General features: G+C 44.9%; 3 protein-coding genes across 4 annotated transcripts; 1 reads left to right on the forward strand and 2 right to left on the reverse strand.

Moving 5' to 3' along the window:
* Positions 1–106: 106 nt before the first annotated feature.
* Positions 107–9,050, reverse strand: polr1b (RNA polymerase I subunit B). The gene is made up of 15 exons (XM_071913293.2): positions 8,858–9,050; positions 7,940–8,107; positions 6,834–6,980; positions 6,598–6,730; positions 6,305–6,441; positions 5,502–5,725; positions 5,229–5,400; positions 4,662–4,833; positions 3,945–4,226; positions 3,171–3,304; positions 2,885–3,055; positions 2,590–2,746; positions 2,174–2,370; positions 1,822–2,072; positions 107–1,451 (listed from the first exon to the last, which is right to left on the reverse strand). The coding sequence occupies exons 1-15, from the start codon at positions 9,032–9,034 to the stop codon at positions 569–571; spliced, it is 3,405 nt and encodes a 1,134-aa protein (XP_071769394.1). The 5' UTR covers positions 9,035–9,050; the 3' UTR covers positions 107–568.
* Positions 9,051–9,693: 643 nt separating this feature from the next.
* ttl (tubulin tyrosine ligase) lies at positions 9,694–17,275 on the reverse strand. Of its 2 annotated transcripts, XM_071913281.2 has the most exons (8): positions 16,982–17,275; positions 16,589–16,772; positions 16,243–16,321; positions 15,888–16,120; positions 15,327–15,462; positions 14,921–15,190; positions 13,975–14,118; positions 9,694–13,335 (listed from the first exon to the last, which is right to left on the reverse strand). In XM_071913281.2, exons 2-8 carry the CDS (start codon positions 16,755–16,757, stop codon positions 13,137–13,139), a joined length of 1,230 nt encoding a protein of 409 aa, XP_071769382.1. In that variant the 5' UTR covers positions 16,758–16,772; positions 16,982–17,275; the 3' UTR covers positions 9,694–13,136. The 2 variants fall into 2 exon arrangements, with proteins under 2 accessions (XP_071769382.1, XP_071769385.1); XM_071913284.2 differs by having other exon boundaries at positions 15,888–16,081; positions 16,589–17,275.
* A 318-nt stretch (positions 17,276–17,593) lies between these two features.
* fignl1 (fidgetin-like 1) lies at positions 17,594–21,561 on the forward strand. Its single transcript, XM_071913317.2, has 2 exons — positions 17,594–17,657; positions 18,522–21,561. The coding sequence occupies exon 2, from the start codon at positions 18,539–18,541 to the stop codon at positions 20,486–20,488; it is 1,950 nt and encodes a 649-aa protein (XP_071769418.1). The 5' UTR covers positions 17,594–17,657; positions 18,522–18,538; the 3' UTR covers positions 20,489–21,561.
* The last annotated feature ends 1,769 nt before the right edge of the window (positions 21,562–23,330 follow it).

A 23,330-nucleotide genomic window follows, 5' to 3' on the forward strand; every position in this document is an offset into this window, starting at 1 on the left:
GGTGACGTCTTAATATAGTGCATAATTACTGTATGAACGCTGCTAAGTTGTATACAATACACTAAACAGTCATTTATTGTTTAATGATAATTCATTCAGGAGTCAAAAGTAAAACTTGCTCAGCACAGGTGTCAACTCTAGTTTATTACATACTGTAAGATCATATGAATCAATCTCAAGGAACAAGTAAAGTACAATAGTATCTCTGTCTATTATTTTTATTCAGCACACAGAATTACAGTACAAAAAGTGGCCTCAGTTTGGGTTATTTATACATACCTTCCCAGAAGCCCTCACCCATTCCATCATGTGCTGCTGCTTGCTAGTTTTCTCAAAGTGTTGGTCTATCAATAAACCACCTTGGACAAAGGCACTTGGCTATTCTGTTACATGACATGGCTGTATATTTTTCTTTTTGTAGCACAGTTAGTTCTAGTAGAACTATAAAATATAGCAAAATATTTCAACAAAATACACAGAGCAATTCCATAATAGAATGCAACGAGGGGGCATGATTTGTACTTGCATAGAGTTAAGACTTGCATCTTCACTCAGTGTCCTGCAGGATTCACTTTACTTCTAATTTGACTTTGATATTCATTGCCGCGAGCTCAGCCACAAAGTAGCGGAAGACGTAAGGAACGGACACCGTGTCGATGGAGTCACTTTTGCCGCACAGCGTGCAGACAGTCTTGCGGTGGCGCATGGCCGACCAGGAGGGCGGCGGCTTCTCCAGCAGAGGGGAGAGCAGGCTGCCGCAGTCGACGCACACCTGAGCCACCGACCGGTCCGAGCAGTTGAAGAGGCGATCGTGAAGCAGGAAGGAGGAGCCGTGGGCCAGCAGGGCGTCTCGCTCCATCTCCCCGAAACGGATGCCTCCCTGGATGTTCCTTCCTCCCACCGGCTGGTTGGTCACCTTGTCCCGCGCCCCCGTGGTCCTCACCTGAAACTTGTCGGACACCATGTGACGCAGCCGCTGGTAGTAGACGACGCCGATGAAGATGTCCGCCTCCAGCTCCAGGCCGCTCAGCCCGCTGTAGAGCCGCTCCGTGCCGTAGTAGTTGTAGCCGGCGGCCCGCAGCATGTCGCCGAAGTGCTCCAGCGCAGAGGCTTCCTCGGAGAAGGTGAAGGGCGTGGCGTCGTGGCTCAGGCCGTGCAGCGCGCCCGACTTGCCCGCCATGCTCTCGATCAGCATTCCGATGGTCATGCGAGAGGGGAAGCCGTGGGGGTTGAACAGGATGTCGGGGGCCATGCCGCTCTCCGTGAAGGGCATGTCCTCGGCGGGCCACAGGCGGGACAGGATGCCCTTCTGGCCGTGGCGGCTGGCGAACTTGTCGCCGATGGTGGGGTTGCGCGGCACTCGCATGGTGATGCAGACGCGCTTGAAACGGCCTGAGCCGGTGTCGTTGCTGCAGACCTTTATGTTGTCGACAACGCAGCTCTCTTGGCTCCTAAAGGCAGAAGGGAAAAACACATCACCGATTTGCATTTGAAAATCTTCACTCCAAAATGACATCTACCATTTGAAAAACAGTGAAACCTAAATGTTTGACAGCACAAATTAACACAAATTCTGGCACTTGTCAGAGGATAGCAGGTAACTTAAGTTTTTGGTAAAAAAAAATAGCACTTTTACAGACAGAATCTCCTCCAGAGTATTGAAGAAAGTTCATTATCTTTCCCAAAATGGATTACAACATTCTGGAAGTGAATTCTTAATTTCATGCTTCCAAAGTGAGATTACCTTTAGAAAGCTGAGAAAGACACGGAAACTAAAACCACACAAGGATGTGACCAAGCACTGTAAGTGTTGTGACTTACTTATAGAAGGTGACGTAGCTCTGGCCAGTGTTGAGGTTGATGTAGCTGTAGTAAGGGTCTCCGTACTGAAGCCTCGTCCCAATGGGGGGCAGTCCATCGTCGTCCAGTTTGTCATTCACCTTAGGGTCGCCTGGCTTGGTCCCAAACACCAAGCAGTCTTCTCCCTTCATCTTGTCTGCCAGGTCCACCAGCTCAGTCTTGTAGATAGTTCCATGGGCGAAACCCCTCTCCCACGACGACTTGTTCACGATCTAATAAGATAAGAGCGTTGTCAGGATGTTTCTCCATTTAATTTCTCTCATTATTAGTTCTCTTCAGTAGCATAAAAAGAGTAAAATAAGTAATGTCTCACCATGGCATCTTCCATGTCATAGCCGGTGTAGGATATGACTGCCACGATGGCGTTGGTGCCGATGGGGTAGTTGTCCATGTTGTAGTGGTCGTACATGTAGGGCCTGACCAGTGGGCTCTGTGGGGTCAGGATGCGGTACAGCTTGTTATCTGAGCGGTCCTGGAACGAGTGCAGGGGGAATCCCATAGTCTGCTTACCTGCAAAGAGAAAGGAGGAGTTTAATCTCTGAGGGACAGAATGCTTTACACCTGCATTATGCAGCATTGCATATTGGCAGCTCCAACTGATAGTGAGAGGTAACTGTTTAAAAACGTGAACTTCAACACCCAAAAATCAGCTTTAATATTAAACTTTGTGGGCATTCATAAATGTTGGGGCCAAAATATTTTCAGTCCATTGGTCTGTCTACGACTTACCCATCTGACACTGGTACATATTCCTGGGACTTTGGTTGTGGTCAGAGTATGGGATGAAGTTGGCCACCACACTCAGCATACTGTGGGGGAAAAGCTCCTGGTGTGTCGTCACTCCTGGCTCAATCTCATCCTCCATGATGCCCACATTGATGTAAAGCTGCAGCAGGATAGAAAAAAAGACTGTTACATCGAAACTACAGAATCCAACAAATCAGCCTTTACAGTTGTGTGTTCCATGTACTGGTCTCGTATAACTACCATAGCAACCTTATTAATAACACAGTTTATATGTTACCTGTTCGAAGGTGCCAATCAGCTCTTGCTTGCCCAGCGCTAGGTTGCGGACGGGCCGCACCATACGGCAGGGTGTTGTGAAGAGGTAAAGTCCCGGGTACAAGCTGGCCTTGCCTGTCTTGGGAACCAGCACTATCTCAGTCCAGGGAGGGATCTTCTTCTCTTTTAGCACCTGCGGGTGTGCGTTATAAATATCAGCACCATGCACACATACATACCTCAATTATTTCACAAGCTGACTGTCACCAATTACAAATGCTGATGTACGACATGCGTGCCTAGTGTACCTTGAACCTGCGCAGCGAGTCAACCAGAATGGGGGCTAAGTCAGTCTCCACCCAGCCCACCACGGCCCCATCCAGCACCACGGGGTAGCAGTCTGAAAAGGCCTGGCCGGGAGAACCGTCCACTGGGGTCACACCTTAGTCACCAGAGAGAGACACACTTTACACAACGCACTTTAAACTGTGTGTCATACAGAGAGCTCAAGGCCAGGATCACACTTAATCCGTAATGTATTTGTGCTGCTGCAACTATGTGCAAAATTCTGTGTTAAAATCCTAGCTGCTGCATTTTGAACAATCAGAAGACGTGAAAGAGACTTTTGATTGATGCCAGAATAGACTTATAGTAGTCTAAATAGGAGGAAATAACAGAATAAATGACTTTCTCCAAATTACTAAGAGATAAGAACGGCTTAATTTGGCGGAATTGTTCTCAGCAAGCCTGCACCACTCTGTTTCACGGTTCATCAAAGCTTAAAGCAGCATCAAAAAGTAATCCCCAATTTCTGGCAGCTGGCTGCATATAGGCTGACAGAGTGCCAGGGTCATTATGAACCAGTAGAATAAATCTCACCTTCATCGCAACACAATGTCTCTGCAACGGGATGAGGCAGCAGTAATGGGGTTCACACATTTGAAATTAATGAGTGTCACCCATTCGATGCATTAAGTGTGATCCTGGCCATAGTAAACTGCCCCACTGTGTTGACAAACTACTCTGAAACACCAGGCTCATTTCAGCACATGCTTCATGGTAGGTAACAAGTCGGCACTCACCCAGGGAGCAGAGCAGGGCGGGCAGGGAGGTGGTGGGCAAGGCCGGGCCCACGATCTCGCAGCTGGCCGTCATGTGGTTCATGAGGCCGCAGGGCTCCCCGTCCGGGGTGTGGACGGGACACAGGAAGCCCCAGGACTCGGGCAGCAGCTTACGCACCGAGGTGGTCCTCATCTTGGCGAACGCCGCGCCTCTGTGCACGCAGCGGAAGTGGGACAGGTAGCGGATGAAGTTGAGCTTGTCGGCTACCACGCACAGGCCCGTGTCCTGCAGCATGCCAAGACCTGGGCACAGAGGGAGAGAGCCGGGTCAGGACCATTTACCTTTACAACTCGGTGGAACAGTATATGCAAATACTTGTTTAAGGTTTGCTTTAGCCTTCCTAGGTGCCAGATGGGCGGAGTTTGCTGCAGAGGACAAGATGATGAGTGCCAGTAAGTTCAGACGCTCAGAGGAAAGCATTGAAAGTCAATTAAGAATATGACTTAGATATGTCCTGGTGCAGTAAATCCCACCCAACTGGATTAAAACTATGCTAAGATTTATCAATACAATAAATGAATAGAGTAGAGTGAAATACAATTTGAAGCACTTTGGTACAAAATAATCTACATGATCTGAATCTGATCAGGCAAATGGAATTCATATTTTTTTTTTTTTTTTTTTTAATAAATGAACCAAATTTCACACCGCTACATGCGTGCCTCATACGGCCATACCTGTCTTGGAGGTGAGATTCCCAGTGGCCAGCAGATACTCAAAGGGCTTGGTCACATCGGTGCCCATGTTGAACATCTTCACCAGGTTGTCGGCGATCACTCCTCCACTCAGCTTGGCGCCCCTCTTGTCCATGGCCAGCTTCACAGACACCAACCAGGCCGTCATTCTCTCCTGTCAGCACATTGTAGGTGTTATAACCACAATAAATAAAGACTTAAAAGAAGAATGACGCACAATTTATTCAGTGTACCTACATCTCATATGTTTAATGGTACATGAATGTAATTTCCTTGAGATTCAGAAATCAAGACTTTTTGAGATTGAGCAAAGAGAATCCTGGCCAAGAACACCATGACAAAAATGGATCATTAAAGGTGCAATAAGAAAGAAATTTACTGTACCATAGTTCAAAATGGCCATAATATTTCTTCCAGGGTTTGATAGAATTGTTGATCAATACCAGTGATTCAACAATTACTTTGAAAGATTTCTGGCTTTCAAAACTCACTTTCTGGCCCGTACTCTGTACTACAATTAATAAACTCTCCAACAGTCCCATTACTTGCCTTCAGAAACATGAGGTAGAGCTGCCCGGGGGTGAGCACCTCCTGACACATGATGCTGTCCGGGTTTTCCTCCATGCACTCCTGCTTGGCAAACGTGAACAGTTTCCTGGTCATCAGACACAGCAGGTAGAACTTCTCCACGTCCGACTTCAGGTGGATACAGATGCACTCGCTGAAGAAAACAAAACATACGAGGCAGGGTTATGTCGATATTGTCAAACTGATAACATTTGTGGTGCAAGTCCAAAAAAAGGCAGTGGATCAAGCTCTTACTCTAGCAGGAAGTTGGCACACTGCTCGTTGGTAAACCACTCCGGCAGGTTCATCTTGACCCGGAAGCGCTCTCCGAGGTAATTGAGCACATTGGCGCGCGTGGTGCAGCTCTCCTCCATGACAATGCGCAGCATCTCTGACACGCAGCTCTTGTAGAAGGAATTGTCCTCGCAGCCCCTGATCAGCTCCTGTTGGATCTGGAAGTCTGTGAAGTCCACCAGGGCCTGGGTGACACAACAGAGAAAATGTGTGTTGTTAAATATGATATATGGCACCAAACCAACATTTAAAGAAAAAAACTCCCATGGCATTTAGACTCAATTATAGGACACAATTTTAATCAAGAACAATACCAGCCTTTTTGACATTTGAAGGCCAATGTCACTCTTGTCTTGATAGGAGTTTACACCTCAGGCATATTTTTCTATGTGAGAGTATTTCTAATATTCTCTTAGTGAGATATTTGATTGCCCTCTTTTGCACGAATTCACTGCTGCAGGCTTCTAATTTTGTAAACAATAAATAAATAAAATAATGAAAATGGCATGCTAGACACTGAGCTGTCATTTTTCTTAATAGTTCCCATGTACCATAATACATTCTGAGGAATATCCTCATTGTAAAGTCCATAAGACACCATGGAGCAACTTTTCACAAAAAAATAACTGATGTTTTTGCAGGTTTTTAGATTTCCAAATAAAATTACATAAGGTTTTTTTTGGTTTGTTTGTTTGGGTTTTTTTTTTTTTTACATCAAATGCCTCATACTGCTTACCACTATGCATCACCCTGGTCCAAATTACCTTGAGTGCAAAGCCTAGTGGGAGGAAGAAGAGCTCTTTCTGGTATATGAAGTTCAGCATCACTGTCCCATTGTCCAGGTAATGTAGATTCATGTTGATGGCTGTATGTTCCTCCTTCACACAGCGCATGGAAATACCTAGGGAAACAGAAGATAGCTTAAATTTAACTAGATAGGGAGGGAGCTTGTAGTTTGAAGGCGCCCGATGACCTCATGTTCACTTAAATTTAGATTTATCAACCTAGGTTATTATGCAGTGATGTCTTTACACATGATCTCAACTGTTTTCTTTACCATACTGAGTGTATCCCTGGCCTCTGCTCTTCCACTTTGGCCTGGACATGGCAATAGGATAGTTCCTCCTGGGCATGATCAGCATACGGATAACCTTCTCAATCCCGTTCACAATGAAATAACCACCCATCTCCTGTTTAGGTGAGAGGGAGAAAAGGAATTTGTACTTTATACATGAAAGCAGATGCAGGTACTGAATTGCTGTTTGTCTTACTGATGTATTTTACATGTCTTACCTCTGCTTCTTCGTGGTGCTCTATGAGCTCTTTGGGGGACAGGCCATGCAGGTTACACAGCTTGGACTTCACCATGATCGGCACCTGGCCTAGAGACTGCTTGATGATGCCTTTGGGGATGCCATTGACTGACCAGCTGACGTCCGCCTGAGAAGATACACAAACACGACGAATCAGAACACCAGGCTATGTGTTACCGTGCTCAAGAAGAGGCTGGTGCACTACGCTTGCAGACAAGAGAAAAATGGTGAAAACAATAGAATTTATCTGAAATTGCCCTTAGTGATGCGGTGAAAGGACCAATTTTTTCATAACTCCTTAATTCAGTTTGTTGTTATCAATTCACGGCTCCACTTTCTACATCTTAAAGCAAAACTGTCGTCATTTTTGACCTGGGTGCTATCTTTCCATCATACCAATAAATTTTCACCAAAGTCTCATCAATTGCTTCTCTGTAGAGCTCCTTGCATCTTGCTTGCCTGGGTGTGCGGCTCTCCAATACAGTCCTATGGGCCAAAAGACACTCTAAAAATCAACCCCAAAAGCGCCAAAGCATGTCTTTTTCAACACATGGATTGCTCGCTCTGTAATGAGACATGTTGGTAAAAAGATGTAAATGAAAATTATCTAAAGTCATGCCTTTCTCATACGGTTTTGACTGCAACCTTGGCCATTGTTTTAGCACTTTCTTGTCTATTCTTTACTTTGCCAGCTGGCTGTGGCTGCCTGTCTGTATGTGCTGCTGAGTAAAGTAGTGCAAAATAAATAGTGAAAGTAGTCAGTTCATGAATAAACTGAACATTTTTACAGTCTGTCAATATGTTGAAAAAGGGTCTATTGGCCCAACAGGACTGTATTGGAGAGCCACACCCAGACAAGCAAGACGTAAGTAGCTCTATAGAGAAGCAACTGAGGAGAGTTTGGTCAAAATTAATTGGTATGATGGAAACTGATGGAAAAATAGGGTCTGGGCCGAAAAAGGCTGGAATTATGCTTAAAGCCCCCACTGAGACTTGAATGTGTTTGACTGGGAAGTAAAACAAAAAGTAGGGTGAGATCATACTGGCTACCAGGATAAAAAGCAAGGTTGTGCAGCTCAGGCTTACCACAAGCTTTCCTTTGTATGAACACCTTCTTCCCCGGCACTCTGCCGGGAACACCCTCAGGTCCCTGCAGATGCTCCCCTTGGCCACCACCGGGTTGTAGATGGTGGCTTCGACAAACGCAAGGCTGATCCTGTCATTTCTGAATGCGAACTCCAAGGGGGGAATGGCCTGAGGAAGAGACGTCACATCACATAAAGCCGAGAGACTTCAAAGCAGAGACACTTTGCACCAAGAGAAATGATAATGGGAGGTGATTGGAAGTGGCAAGCTGGCTGTGAGCGCAACTAATTTCACATTAAGGTTGATGAAATGGATAGACAGGAGTGGAACTTGACACAAGCAAACAGCTACCTGGTGTAGTCTTCATGGAACAAGGCAACTGGAAAACTAGCTAACCAAAGTCAAATTGGAGTTCAATTTAGGTTAGCTGCAGTTCGTTTTCAGACAGGGTTTGGTGGCTTTGGCTTAGTTTCCATTTCTAACATATGTTTACTTTTATTTTATATAGTTTAAGTTTTAGTATTTTGACAAAGACTTTGGTCATGGATAAGTGGAATGTGTCCTAAGTGGCTGTTCATGTGTCCCATGTTGAAACAGGAAGTCGCAGCACAAGTACACAATTGGAGATTTACCATAGGAGTTATTTGTATCAGTATGTTAGCATATGTAGCTTTTACTACTTTCTACATAGTTCCCTATACTCCTTAATATGGCTTAAACCATAAGTGCTATTTGTTTTTTTAAATTCATTTTAGTACGTTTTGGAAGCACAGGTTGTAGTTTTACTTTAGTGACAGTATTTTTTAACACACTCCAGATTTTTGGGTTATTTCAGTTTACTTAATTGCTTGGTTCTAGTCTTGGTTTTAGTCAGTCATATTAGCCTTGGTGGGAACATGGGAAGACATGTCTACTGACCTGCACAACGCGACTGAGTCCCTCAGTGACAGCCTGGTCAAAAGACTCGATGTGTGCCTTGGTCAGATCCTGAACAGCGGCATGTTGTGTCTTCTTCGGGACGCCAAATCCTTGCTCTGTCAGATTTTTTAGACTCGGACCTTTAGGTAAATTAGTCCACTTGTTTGAGAAATCCATGCTTGCACAGCTTGTTTACCACATGTGCATGGTGAGACAGGAAGTACAACCCTCTGCCACCAGGAAGTGAATGAAGTGTTGGCGCTTAAAGGGACAGTACTGTTATTTAGGCCTTCCCATAGAACCTCTTTGCTTCCTACCCGCCAAACACTATTCAACATATGGCACATTTAACATGGCCTTGCTTATCGGAGAATGTACATATCTGGCAGAACATGACTTAAGACATTTTCGAATCGTTATGGTCTGCTGGTAAATTCGGCATACAAGTGAAACACCATGCAGCACATAATTTTATAAAATCCCAAATATTATAATTGGTTCGCCCTGCTTGCTACCGCACTGGACAGTAGGCTATTACAACAGAACCGCTGGGAAAGTTGAAATTGTATTTAAATAAGTGCTGCTTGATGTATTGAATGCATGCCGAATCAAGGACTAGATACTAACGACTCGTCACCTTTTTAAATTCTACAAGGTGTGAGTGTTTGCAAATAAGCAAGGGTGCATTAAACTGACAGATTTTTGAATGGAGTGTGGGGTGAGTTTGTCCATAGAAGGGCGACTTCTATCTAATATATAATGTAATATCAAGTAGCCTATGTGGTACAGACATTAATGTATAGATAAGAGAACTCAATAACAGACAGTAGATAGTAGACAGTAGATAGTAATATTTTTATTCTACATATATTGTTTCTGATAAAGACAGTCAAATTTTCATGCAAGATTTTTGATAAAACATCAACTAACAAAAACACAACACAGACATTCCTCTGAATCGGATACTTGCTTTTAGATCATGTTGGCCAATTAATGTGATAGATAATGATCATGTCAGATACTACAAAAAGGTAAAAAAAAAGAAATATTGAAACCAATTCTGAAGAAAAAAAAACAGCAGGAAATTTATCTTTGGTAAAGATGAGGAATCCAGGACATATCAAAATAGGAATATGAAACATTCTGTGGGAAAAACAGATTGAAATGATCACATGTGCAAAGAAACTCTGAATAAGAGGAAAATGACATTGTTGGAAATTTCACATAACAAACAGTCAGAAAGACACAGAGGTCTGATAACGATAGGCAAATTCACTCCGTTACAATCAAACAACAAATGAAGGTGCATTTAAATGCAGGAGGTCCATTGCTTCTTTTTAACTTTATCAATAGGCAATTCCCTCTAAGGCACCCCTTCCCTTTGATGGAAAGAAATTTCCCTACAAATTTGATTTAAAAAATACTGATAGCTTCCTTTTGATATTTTCCAAAATAATAAGCAGGATCAAACACTTGTAACCCATTTCCAAACACAATCTTGACACAAATACCCATTTTTTGAATACACTATTATCTTGCCAAACTTTCACACATCATTTCAGCTACAGCAGGGCTTTGTAAATATCACAGACATTAATTAATCCGACAACAGTCAAGTTCCTTTCAAAGAACCAGGCTAAATTTATGTCAGTGCAACCTGCCCTGTATTCCGTCTTTCTGATCTCACATAGAGACTATTCATCGCTGTCAGTCACGCTTCCGTGTCCTTCATTCCTCAGAGTAATCTTGTAAACACAAACACACAATGATTAAAAACATAAATAAATGCTCCAATGGTGTCCCTTAACTTACTCAAAACATGGGAAGCGCAGCCTCACGCATTGGAATTGAGGTTAAAAGAAAAGGAAAGGCAGGGATAAAAAAAACATACACAGGGTCAATGATAATGAAAACTACTTATGAATTACTTATTCTAGGGGTCAAAACTGTGACTATAACACCAAGCCCCTGGAAACGTAACAGGCTATTGTCCACGCTGAATTCCACAGTGAGAAGTTACAACCAAGGAGAGTGAAATCAACAACCCAGCGTACACTTGTCACCACTTTCAAGCTGATGGAAAGTTTCAAGTCTAAGGAAAACCTATGCATATCCATTTGACAAAATACTCAGCAACAGTTCCGGTAACAGAAAAGAAATTGAAAATAAATTGAAGTTTCATCTGACACACAGCAAACTGGACAGTTACTACTCTAAGGTTCCTCTTCTATTTATAAAGAGATCTAGTAAAAAGAAAAATGAAGAACGAATCTTCCACAAAATATTTGAAAGACCCCATGAAACAAAAATCAGAGCTCGTTCATGAAGTGCTAGTCTGATAACAACAACAAAAAAAACACATGCAGGTGTCAGTTTAACCAAACACCTAAAAACAGCAACTGGTTAAAGTTTGAAGAAGTGATGATTAAATGTGAAGAGGCAGTAAAGAGATATGATTGAGGACAAATTTTATCACCCTGTATTCTGTAACTGTGGGGCCCACTGGCTGTGCACTCACTGAAATTGTTAGCATGCTAATCTTTGGTAAAAGACAAATTTGACAGAGTATGTTTACAGGACCAGTGTAGGAAATCTGATTTGGGGGCATGTTTTTGGTCTCCATCAGCTCCTTCCAATTAAGTTATCTTACAGACAAGTATATTGCTTACTCAGTCATTTTTCGCTTCATGGGGTCTTCGAATACTTTAAATAATCAAGAACACACTTTGTACAATCTACGCTCAAGAACAATTCTAAAAAGTAACCCACACACTTGTCGAGAACAATTTACAATTACAATCTAGCTTTTTATAAACCAGGATGAAAACAACATAAACATCAGGGCAGCTCTTAAACGAAGAACTGAGCATTTGGGGCAAAAGATGGGTGTGGTGGTGGGTGGGGGGAGGGTGGGGGGCTTGTATAAGGATGCATAACACATAGTATCCTACAACATGCTTTCACACTAACATGCTCTCTCTCTTCACATGGCAAATAAAACGTCAAAGTGTCTATATCTGGAAAATGTTTGTAAAGAATTTGAAACTGAATAATGTAGGCTTATAATCATAATCATAATCGAGTGCGCGCCACCAAGGATGCTCTGCATTTTGTTTTGATAATGAGATACTTTATCGATCCCCTTAAGGGACTTCTCTTTTTTTTCTCGCCCCCCTCCACAGGGAGGTCGGAGGTCAGGGGTCAGCTACAGAGCAGCAGCCCTGGAGCTGGTAGGGATTCAGTGTCTTGCTCAAGGACACTTCAGCAGGGCGAATGACTTGCCGACACAGGGGCTTAAACCCGGGCTCTCCCTACTCACTGCGCCACCCTGCTGCCCCAAATGTAATTCAGTTCTAGTGTTCACACAGCAAGGTAGGAGGAATGTTTTTCTTCATGGGACACCTTGACATTTTGAATTTTACATTATTTTCCTTCATCAGTCACACTGGAGTACATCAGTCATTGGGGGGAGAAGTGTCAACATTGGTCCTTACAGGTTTCTATATTCCCTAAGAGCTTCTTACCATTGTTAGCATTCCTCATTGCATTCCACAAATGGGTACAGCTAGCGGCGAGCAAACTGCAATCCAATGTGGATCTTTTTCCCTCCAATGAGAGAAAAATAACATCCGAAATTCTAAAAATCAACTAAAATTCAAAACATAAAGGCATCCCTTTTATGCTTGTGGACTCCGCTGATTCATCAGAACGACAGCGCACAGCAGACACACGGACTTTCCCCACCAACAGTGCAAAGGCTTATAGGACACGCACGACTCAATGGTAGCAGAGCAAGCGAAGTCTTTTTAAGGGAGCATGGGTGGAGATGTAAGGCACTACAGTCTCAAGGGTCGGAGCGTCCCCGCATCCTCCAGACCTCCGTTATCATCCATCCGCTTGGGGGAGAAATGGTGGACGGCGCTGAGATGGAAGGGCATCTATCCTCGTTCTGAAACCCCCACCAGACGCTTTGCTGCTCCGTCGGTTCATCCTTCATCTTCACCCTCACATTCACCTGTTCACCTCACATTCATAATCTGCGTCCACGCCGTCTCAAATAAGCTCATCCACAGAGGGAGCAGAGAATCTACTGTATCGTTTACGCGGATCGGCGATTTCCATAAATACAGCGATTCCCTCCAGGCTCGGCAGGCATGGGGCAATTAAAGGCTAGGCTTGCTGGCATGTGCTACCTCTCAGGAACAGTTTAGGAGTGATGGACAGAGCGTGGAAGGAGCTTCTAGTAAGAGGGAGGAGAGGGAGGGGAACATTTGCGCGCTTACAGGCGGGTGAACGGGCCCACGTGAAGCGGCGCTCTCAGTTTGGGGGAGGAGCAGGAATTGGTGGTGATCGTGGAGAAGGAGGGCGAGGAGGAATACGGGGAAGAGGAAGCGGACGAGTCGCTGCCACTGTTCAGGGTGAAAACGCTGGAGATAGCCACGTCCACAATACCTTGGCATAGCTCCGGATATAGCTTCCTGGAGGAGGGAGAGATAACAGAGGAATTAATTTGCTCTCATGCTTGTTAAACTGACTTGATGAGCTCAAACAGAATCATTAGAAAGCATTCACAATCCACCGCTAACTATGACTGATTCCATATCTAGTGTGGAAAATCAATTGCAATGACACGTTTACACTGGAAGACATTCAAGTTCATTATAAAGTCAAAGTTCCAAAAATAAAACATTCATTAGGAGCCAAGCACGACAAACACATAGCTTTGAACAATGGAAAAACTTTCAAAGGATTTCCTATTTCGGAGTCTGACCCTCCATGGGAGACAAGCAAGCACAAACAAACACATGCTGGTCTGAAGAGAGTGGAGCACATGCCACCCAACACTCCAGTATCATTTCTAGATAATTAGGAAAGTGAATTCAAAACTTGCTTTCCTCATATTGTTAAACAGAAGCCAAAAAACATTCTCCAAATATAGACTGAATAAACAGATGTGAATAGGAGGAGTAGAAAGCTATAATACTACCAGATGAGACATGGTGAAATTTGGGCTTGGCTAAAGGAAAAGGAAAACTGATAGAAGTAAGGAGGAAAAAGATGCTAAGAAAGAGACATGTGAAGCATGATCAATTGATGAGAACAAGAACGGTACTGACTGTGCACAGGCCGGAGCTCCATTGATCTCAATCAGCCACACTTTGAAGCTCTCGTCCACCATGAAGTCAAAGCCAAAGAGCTGGAAGCTCTGGTAGGACAGGTGCTTGGTGCTGATGGCCGGCTCGATACACGTCAGACAGCTCCTGGCAGATCAGACAGCAAAGCCATTGCTAAGGATGTCACTGTTTCTATAACTAACACCAAAGCAACTGCAGCTACTGTGAAGGCCATGTAAGGTCTTGTGGTACAATTCATTTAGAACATTTTAAAGGGACATTAAGTAATCTATGACCTATTGACTTCTACTGGTGACCAGTAGGAATTGCAACAACATTGATAGACCTTCTCTCATCCTACACAAGTCTCTGGCACAAGCCCCACCCCTGTGGCCTGTAACTGACAAATAATAAAGTCACATTTTCACAATAGAGAGGAGTAAGCTAGCTGATTAGAGCAGAGATCCAACAGAAATGTCACGTGAAGAGGTAACATATCACCATGCGAAATACTGGAATAACAATACTGCATTGTGATTTGCTTTTTTAGCTTGAGAATGAGGCTTATTAGCTTTTGTTGCTAAAATGTTTGCAGCGCCGGTCAGGTGCTCGTAGCACCGTCCTCCATCACTGAGCAGTTGAAAATGCCAGTATGTGGGAGGGGGATTCCATTGGTTGGAGAGTTTTTGTTCCAAAACAGACTACGGGACAGAAAGTGAGTTTTGAAAGCCAGAAATCTCAGCACCTAGTGAAGTAATCGTTGAGTCATTGTTATCGATCAACAACCCTATCAACCCCCTGCTGATATACTATGGTCATTTTGTGCTAAGGGATGGTAAAAATCTTACTTATTACCCCTTTAAATAAACGGCACATTTACAAAAAGTAGACAGCCGCTGTAACCTTTTTATTAGCTGTGGTCGAAAAACAACAACAGAGAAGGACCTACTTTATGATCTGCTTGATCTGAGGTAATATGGTGGTCTCCAGGGTGACGCTGTGGGTGGTGAGCAGGTACTGCCTGAACTCGTCGAAGAACATCTCGTTCCCCTCCTCGTAGCGTCCATAGTTCTGGGAGTGCTCCTTCTGGATGCAGTGGTTGGTCAGGTGGCTGGTCATGTCCTGGAGGTCCGAGCTGTTGTAGGGCTCAGAGGAAGTCCGCAGCACACCCTCCCGGTACAAGTAGATGTTGTACTGATGGTCCACGAGCACCCAGCTCCTAACAACAGCATAACATAAACCGTAAGTGACCATCTCAGGGACCACAAGCTGTTTTCCTCAGTTACAAAGTCCAAACAAACTAGCATATCCTCTGTCAGTTTGTATTATACATGTAAAGCCCAGGTAACACTTGCCTGATGTCAAACTTGCGATGGCCAGGCTCCAGAAGAAGAGGTCTCTCTAGGTACTTCTGAATAACATGAACCTGTCCCTGATTATCAATGTACTCCAGCAACTCATTTGCATCATGGGATATCAAAATCCCAGCACCTGTTGCAATAACAATAAATCATAAGTTAAAAACCATGAGACTATTTATCCATCATGTCTCAGAACTGTCAACAATACAAGCAGCAGAACAGGGTTGATCAGAGTGAGGCCCACAGGCCAAATCTGGCCCTCCACAAAAAAAAAAAAAATCACTTTGCAAAATGAGTATTTAATCTTTTAATTCAATTTAATAACGTCTAAAAAGTCATTTTGAGGTAAAATGCCTGATTATTGCTTATTTACATCTTGAATATAAAACCTAAGAGGCTATTAATGCTCCACAGCCCATTTTACATGTCAGCCCTTGACTCTTGATAACAAAAAGTTTGGGCGCTCTTTCTACAGATCAGCTGAGACACATGATGCACATGATGCACATGATACACATGATACACATGATACACATGACACATAATACAGCTTACCCTTAGCTCCGGCAGATGACTTGGCTATCCACACTGTTCCCTCCCCGCTTTCTTTTTTAGAGTGATAGGAGGCTAAGAAAACTTCCCGCTCATCAGTCTTGGGATTGTTCTTCAGATGGCTAATGCCATTCTTGGCCGGAGCGACGGGGGTGTTGAGGTTAGTGGGGTAGATGATGTAGGACTCTGGGAACCAGCTGCAGGAGTCAGAAAGCTCTGGGCTTGTCTTTATTAGCCTGTGTCATGTTAAGGAAGAGCAATGGTCAGCTAATGCGTCATCCTTTGAATAATTTACTTCTAGAAAACACAACAGTAGCTTGAATTGACAAGAGAAATGAGATTTTCCATGGATACATACTTGACCAAAGAGGCTTTTCTGCAAAGCTTGTCTGCTCCTCTGTAGTAATTCACCAGTTGCACCAGTCCTGGTTCATGACCTGCAGACACCAAGTGAAGACATTACAAAAAAATGCATTCAAATACCTGCATCTGAACAGCCTGGGCCTAGACTGCAGATGTAGATGAGGGACACTGCGGTGGCTGGCAGGGATTTTCTGTCTTCCCACAGGATGCTGGAAGCTAGTAGCCCTATAGTGGTATGCATCTGCACAGTCACAGCACTGTCTCATCCCGGGTGGGTGGACATCAAAGATAGCACAATTGTGTAAGTCTGTTGTCAGTGAAATAAGGGAACCGTCATTTACCTAGACGTCCAAAGGGCAGTCTGTTCCGTTCACCCAGCATTAAGTTGAATCTGGGATTGTCTCTTTTCAGCCTCTTCCATTGTCCAGTGGAGACGAGGATTTTGGAAACTTCTGCATAGACTGTGCTGTTGTCGTCACGGGTGACAAAGGTGTACATCGCAGCATTCATCACGATACCACAATACTGACCGAGGGGGGAAGTGAAGAATAATACAACACGGCTGTGTGAATAGCTTTCTGGCTAGTTGCGAGGCTGTCTGGTTGGCACTGCAGCAGGCAGACTGTTCAGGGTTATCTCCTCTGTCTGTGGCATGATGATGAGTCAGTCATATCCAACCCACGGCTGCAAAGCTACAATTCAGCGGTCTAGACAAAGACAAGCGTATAACTCACAACACAGCGAGGTTAGCTACTTCATGCCGCCTAGCAGACAGAGTTTCTTTCAGATGTGTGTGTCCAGATTAGGGTGTGCCTGCTGGTGCCGGTTCCCGGGGCCGGGGTCCTGCCTGGACAGTAGAGCCTCTCTCCGGCTTTGCTAACTGACCGCTACCAAAGTCAGCAGCTAGCTATCCAGGAACTTTGTGGGTATTCCGCCTCAAAGACGAGTACTAAACACTTAATGGTAAGTAACATTGGCTAGCTAGACAATGTGACAATGGTGGCAATCTCGTAGCTTATTTTCCCCACGGGCTGTGTCTTTATTCTCTGGAGCTCAGCAGCCGCTGTCATCCTCAATCGACAGCATAAACACAAAGCCCCGGGGTTGTGGTTAGTGTAGTCAACGCGTAAAATGATATTTCGGCTAGTTTATTCATAACTGTTTTATATGTATAATAAAAGTCAATTACGATTTCAAATACAAATAATTTACAAATACATATTATTCAAAAGTGTTTATATCTCGATTCAGTATTCCAACTGATTCGAGTAGCATCGAAGATACTACATTTCCCAGAAAGCAAAGCGATCATTATTACATTGCTTTATTGTATTATGGCCACAAGATGGCGTCCTAGACTTTACTAGTCTCCACCTTGATTAAAACTCAAGAGAAAGGATCTCGCTGTGGGTAAGTCTGTGTCGTAGTTTGTAAGTAATTATTATTACCAAAAGGGCTACGCCGAAGTTGCGAAAAAAGAGTTAGCACATAGAGAAACGTTGTAAAAACCCGCACAAATACCGCTCACTGGGCAAACCTGGAGTGCAAATGGAGCACTCCTAAATTGTGAATCCTGCTCGGTCCCGTTCCATTATTTTCAGCAGAGTCCTTTACTGTCACTGTTACTCACCTTTTTGTCTTTATTTGGTATTCTGTCAATTAATGAAGATAAACTTATGTTAGTTTTGAGTAGTTTTGAAGTAGCCGTTTTTACACACTCCACAAATCGTTGAAGTGATAGTACAAAGGACTAACACAAGGTTTCAAAAAACGAATTGGAACGAGGCAGTATTACGTCTCACTTTACGGACAAGCAGCTGGCGGGAACAAGTCAGACTAGGACACAAAAGTTGTCGTTTGCACTCTCGCTTGTATTTGCTTTTGTCATAATATCACAAGAAAGGTGCTTATCACTAACAGTAAGTGACATTTCTGAATATCGTACTTGTTTGTAGGCACTGCTTTGGTAGCCATTCCCAGTCTGTCAATGGAGTGTTAACCTGGATCCACTGGAGACTGCAGCAGCATTATAACTGAAATATCTGAATTTCTTTCCGGGATAAATAAAGTACCTAGCTATCTATCCTATTGAATAGCATTACTTATTGCCTAGTTTAATATAATTTCTAAAGTTCCTCACATCATATCCTCTGCAGTATCTAATGTTATGAAATGTAGTGTTTTTGTGTAAGGGTAATGTGTGATGTACATCTGCCCTGGCTGTTTCTGGGGTCATGTATTTTTAATGACTCCTGTCCCCCTGTCCTTCAACAGGCTGGAGCAGGCCAGGCATGAGTGGCGCACACCTGGACGAGTGGCAGAGGAGGTCCTTTGACATTTCATCTGGCACCTGTACACCTGAACAGACGGCAGACGCCTACCGGGCCCACATCCTCTCCATTCAGTATGCATGGGCAAGCTCCCAGCTCTCTCAGGCCGGAATGGCCAGCCTGCTCAGGACCTACACGGAGCGCTACGCCGCAGTGCTGGACTCGGACGACCCTCGCAAAGGGCTCAACAACTACGCAGAGAGCGCGCTGCACCTGGCCCGCAGTCAGAGGAACTACAGCGACAAATGGGAGTCGTCCCTGACCGCGGGGAGCGTGCTGGAGCTGCCGTGCGTGCAGAAGATGATTCAGGCAGGGACGGGGGGAGGTGGAGGCTCCCCGGTGGCACCAGCAGATGTTAACATATCTGTTGGACAAGAGAGCAGAGGCAGCTCCCTGTCTGTTTCCTCTACCGGGGTCAGGGCAGAGCCTCCATTATTCAAGTCTGTAGCACCCCCACAGCCTAAAACAGAGGGTAGTAGCACCAGCATCAATCTAGTGGGTAGTGCAGCAGAGAGGCCAAGAGGCTCTGAGGGGATCGCAAGTAATCCCAGTTCATTCTCCCGCCCCCCAGCACGGGCGCAGTCTGTGTTTGGTCATACCTCTTCAGTTCCGCCGCAGGGGAACCCAGGCCCTGCTGGTGGCACACAAAACTACCAGTCCTCCTTCTTCCCCACCTCCAACCAAACTAAGCGGAAGAACTTCTACACCCCAAACGGAGGGGACGGCGGCAGCAGGGGGGCGCACGGAGGTCAGACGGTTACTGAGCCACGAGCCGGCAGTAACTTCAAAACGGCTCGCGAGCAGCTCATCGTCGATCAGCACAAAAAACATTCCCATCAGCCCCAGAGAGGTCAGGCGCCTGGGATGGCGGCGGTCGTGAAGAAATCCCTGGGCGCCAACAGGCCTCGGGGGACGTTCTCTAAGTTTGTGTCACCTATACCGAGACAGGAGGAGGAGGAAGGCGGGGCCGGCCACAGCTCCGGCCAAGAGACGCAGCTCCTGGATGAGCGTCTGAAAAACTTTGAGCCCAAAATAATCGAGCTGATCATGAGCGAGATCATGGACCACGGCCCTCCTGTGGCCTGGGATGACATAGCGGGCCTGGAGTTTGCCAAGGCCACCATAAAGGAGATAGTGGTTTGGCCCATGCTGCGACCTGACATCTTCACAGGCCTGCGTGGTCCACCCAAAGGCATCCTCTTGTTTGGACCCCCGGGGACTGGCAAAACTCTCATAGGGAAGTGTATAGCTTGCCAGTCAGGCGCCACCTTTTTCAGCATCAGCGCTTCATCGCTCACGTCCAAGTGGGTGGGCGAGGGGGAGAAAATGGTGCGAGCCCTGTTCGCCATCGCCCGCTGCCACCAGCCAGCGGTCATCTTCATCGACGAGATCGACTCCCTGCTGTCCCAGCGGACGGACGGGGAGCACGACTCGTCACGGCGGATAAAGACAGAGTTCTTGGTTCAGCTGGACGGGGCCGCCACGGCGGCGGAGGACCGCATCCTGGTGGTGGGCGCCACCAACCGGCCTCAGGAGATAGACGAGGCGGCCCGCCGCCGCCTGGCGAAGAGGTTGTACATCCCCCTGCCGGAAGCGGCCGCCCGACAGCAGATAGTGACCAACCTCATGGCTCAGGAGAGGAACCGGCTGGGAGAGGAGGAGCTGGAGAGCGTGGTGGCGGGGACGGAGGGCTTCTCGGGGGCCGATATGACTCAGCTGTGTCGGGAGGCGGCGCTGGGGCCCATCCGCAGCATCCAGCTCAGCGACATTGCCACCATCACCCCTGATCAGGTGCGCCCCATCCTCCACAGCGATTTCCAGGACGCCCTGAGGACCGTACGGCCCAGCGTCTCTTCAAAAGACCTGGAGCTGTACGAGGAGTGGAACAAGACTTTTGGATGCGGACGCTGAACAGGATGCTCAAAAAAAAAAATCTTGAATATTTTTTTTGTTGCCTAGTGCAAAATGTTAAATACAGTTACTTGTCCCATTTGTCATGTTTGATTTCTCTTGTTTTTTTTTACCTCTTGACGGCCGGTATGATGAAATTTGATTCATTATTGTAACTCCACTGAGTCTCAGAACCACTTGCACATTGATTCCCTGCTGTGATTTCCTCTGAACAAGGATGTAGACACAAGGTAATGAAATTGTAAGCATTTCTGCACATATGCTTTATAATGTCAGACCTTGGCAGTGCTGTTGGAGACCTTATGACATGCAGCCATGTAGTTCTTATCGTCATCCTCATGCACTTTGTAGTGAGAGAAGTGGAAGGATTCGTCTAGTTTCAGTCATATTAAAGAACACACAAATTGTTCCCAGCAGTTTGCATATTGCATTAAAATGATTTCCAGGAGTTTATGCTATTGATTTGATGACTGCTTTGTGATTCAGTGTGGGCAGCAGGCGGTGCACTGTGTACATGTTATCAGCAACTGGGAATTGATTCATTGACACCTGAGTTGATGAGGGCTTTTTGGATGGGAGGGGGGGATTTTCCTCCACTTGAAAAGCAAAGACAAATTACATTGCTAATCTCCCTGTCGACAAGGTTGCCAAGAGTCCCGGTGTTGGTGTGAAGTTCTCTGACACTCGTGTCCTTGACGTTAATCACCAGCTTGTTTCCAACCAGGTTCACTATGTGTAACACTTGACCTCCTCAGTCATGGCTTCTCCTGGTCAAAGGTGAAGCTTGTGGCCATGACCGTTGTACCAGTAATGATGTTTAGCAAGTTTATTTTTGAACTGAGAGTTTCAGAAGTTCATACAAATTTCTGCCCGTTATGATCTTTATAAACTCCTCTGTAGGAAGTGGTATCCCTTTTATGCAAGTTTCAAGATGCATTTTTTGCAGGTTAGTATTTATTTCCAGAGGCATTCTCTTTTTCTTTTTTCTTTTTTTTCTCTTTTTTCACTCTATTTCATTCATGTCATGTCTCTACTTCGACCACAGGTTTTAGTTTTGTTTCAATATTGTTCTTTACTGGATTTCCTAAATTGTAATTTGTTCCTAATAAAATAAAAAATGCCAAATACCTCCATTCTAAACTGTTTCCTTTTATGCCACAGAAACAAAACATTGCAGCAGAGAATATAAAGGCACAGTGCTGCAGCATTTCCCCACTCGGTCCTGCCCGTCTAATCCACAGAGGGCAGTGTGATCACTCTGTTAGGAGGTTGACTAACAGCTGTCTGTGGTGTCACCCAACATTTCGCCTTAATTCTCATGGTCCTGAAAAGTTCCTGGAGCTGGATGTGCTAATCATGCCCGCGGAAGTTGGGCAACACTTGACAGTATCCTGGCCTCATGATAAAAACACTTTGCTTTTGCTCTGCCTCCCTTCCTGTTAGCGATTAAGACAGCAGTGGACACAACAGGAAAATGTGTTACAGCAATACTTGCCTTTTATTAGACTATTTTATTACGGTAAGCATGTGCCAAGTAATTGCTGTCATTTTAGTACTTGATTTATAGGCCTAGTGACTGCTTTGAAGGTGTATAAGTTTACAGCTATCTTTAATAGTTCTGTCCAGTTAATGTCTTTGCTATTGGTCTCAATAAATCCAAGACTGCCACTTGCCCACAGCACAAACTTTGTTCCTCCAGCGCCAACTGCTAGTTCTGGTCAGCAGGGATTTTTAATGCTGTTGATGTGTTTTGACTCCAGCGCCTCACTGGTCATACACTGTGCCGTTGAAGGAGGAGACCATTATAGATTGTGCACACATGAAATGAAATTGTCATGTAATTTTCATGAAACAATCTTTGAAAAACTGGAAGACCATGAAAAAAGACTTTCATTCATTTTTCATCTTTTTGTCCAGTCCCTGATAAATATTTCAGAGTTTGTGTGGTTGGCCACGGCGTTGAAACTTTGTTGAATTAGCCAGCAGTGAAAGTAGTCACACATCCCAGCGGGCCGGCGGGAGCGTCTCCGAACACCAGGACTCCTCACAGCTGGACCGGGACAGATGCACAGGATTCCTCTGGTGCCGCCCGGGATGCCGGCTCCATAGAGTGTGGACTGATCACTGTGCCATATGGTGCAGGCTGGTAGCTCAATTTCGTGACGGTGCAGCAATGATTTTGTGGTCACATCTGAGGTTGCGTGGCCACAAGCACACACTTTGGACACTTGTCCAAAAAATATACAGTCGAAATTATTACTGCTTGCATTTTGGAACCTTGATATATGAAATTGAGCTACAAGCTTAATATGACATTAGGCATGTTTGCCATAGAGGACACAGGAGATACTGGACATTTGTATAATAATTGCTTGACATTTAAAGAATGTCACATTAAAGGTTTGAATTTAACACAAATAATGTTACATCCTGGCAGTTGGACTAATTTTCTAGCAGTTTACAATCAGAAGGGCCTATAGGAAATATCTCTCCATGCTGTCTCCTTATACTCATCCCAGTTTCAGTTTACATTAACTGCCTATTGTCCAATATAGTTCCTGCACCCTAAAGTGTAACCTCTTGTGGTTAATTAAGGATTAATAAATGACTGTTTGGTCTACCTGCCCTGTACCTCAGCCCAGTGGCATGTACAGTGGAAATAACCTCTGCCCTTTGATGTCCAAGTGTCCCATTCAGACTGAGCACACATTTCCAATGGGACAGGTTCAGGTGTGCCTCAGTGCTACAGCCAAGCAAATGGACAGAAATCAGTACAGGATTATAGGTTGCAAATTGGCCATAGACCTTCCAAGAAATCAGATTAGACCCTACTGACTTCATG

Source organism: Centroberyx gerrardi, chromosome 15 (assembly GCF_048128805.1).
Source record: "Centroberyx gerrardi isolate f3 chromosome 15, fCenGer3.hap1.cur.20231027, whole genome shotgun sequence".
Taxonomy (NCBI): Eukaryota; Metazoa; Chordata; class Actinopteri; order Beryciformes; family Berycidae; genus Centroberyx; species Centroberyx gerrardi.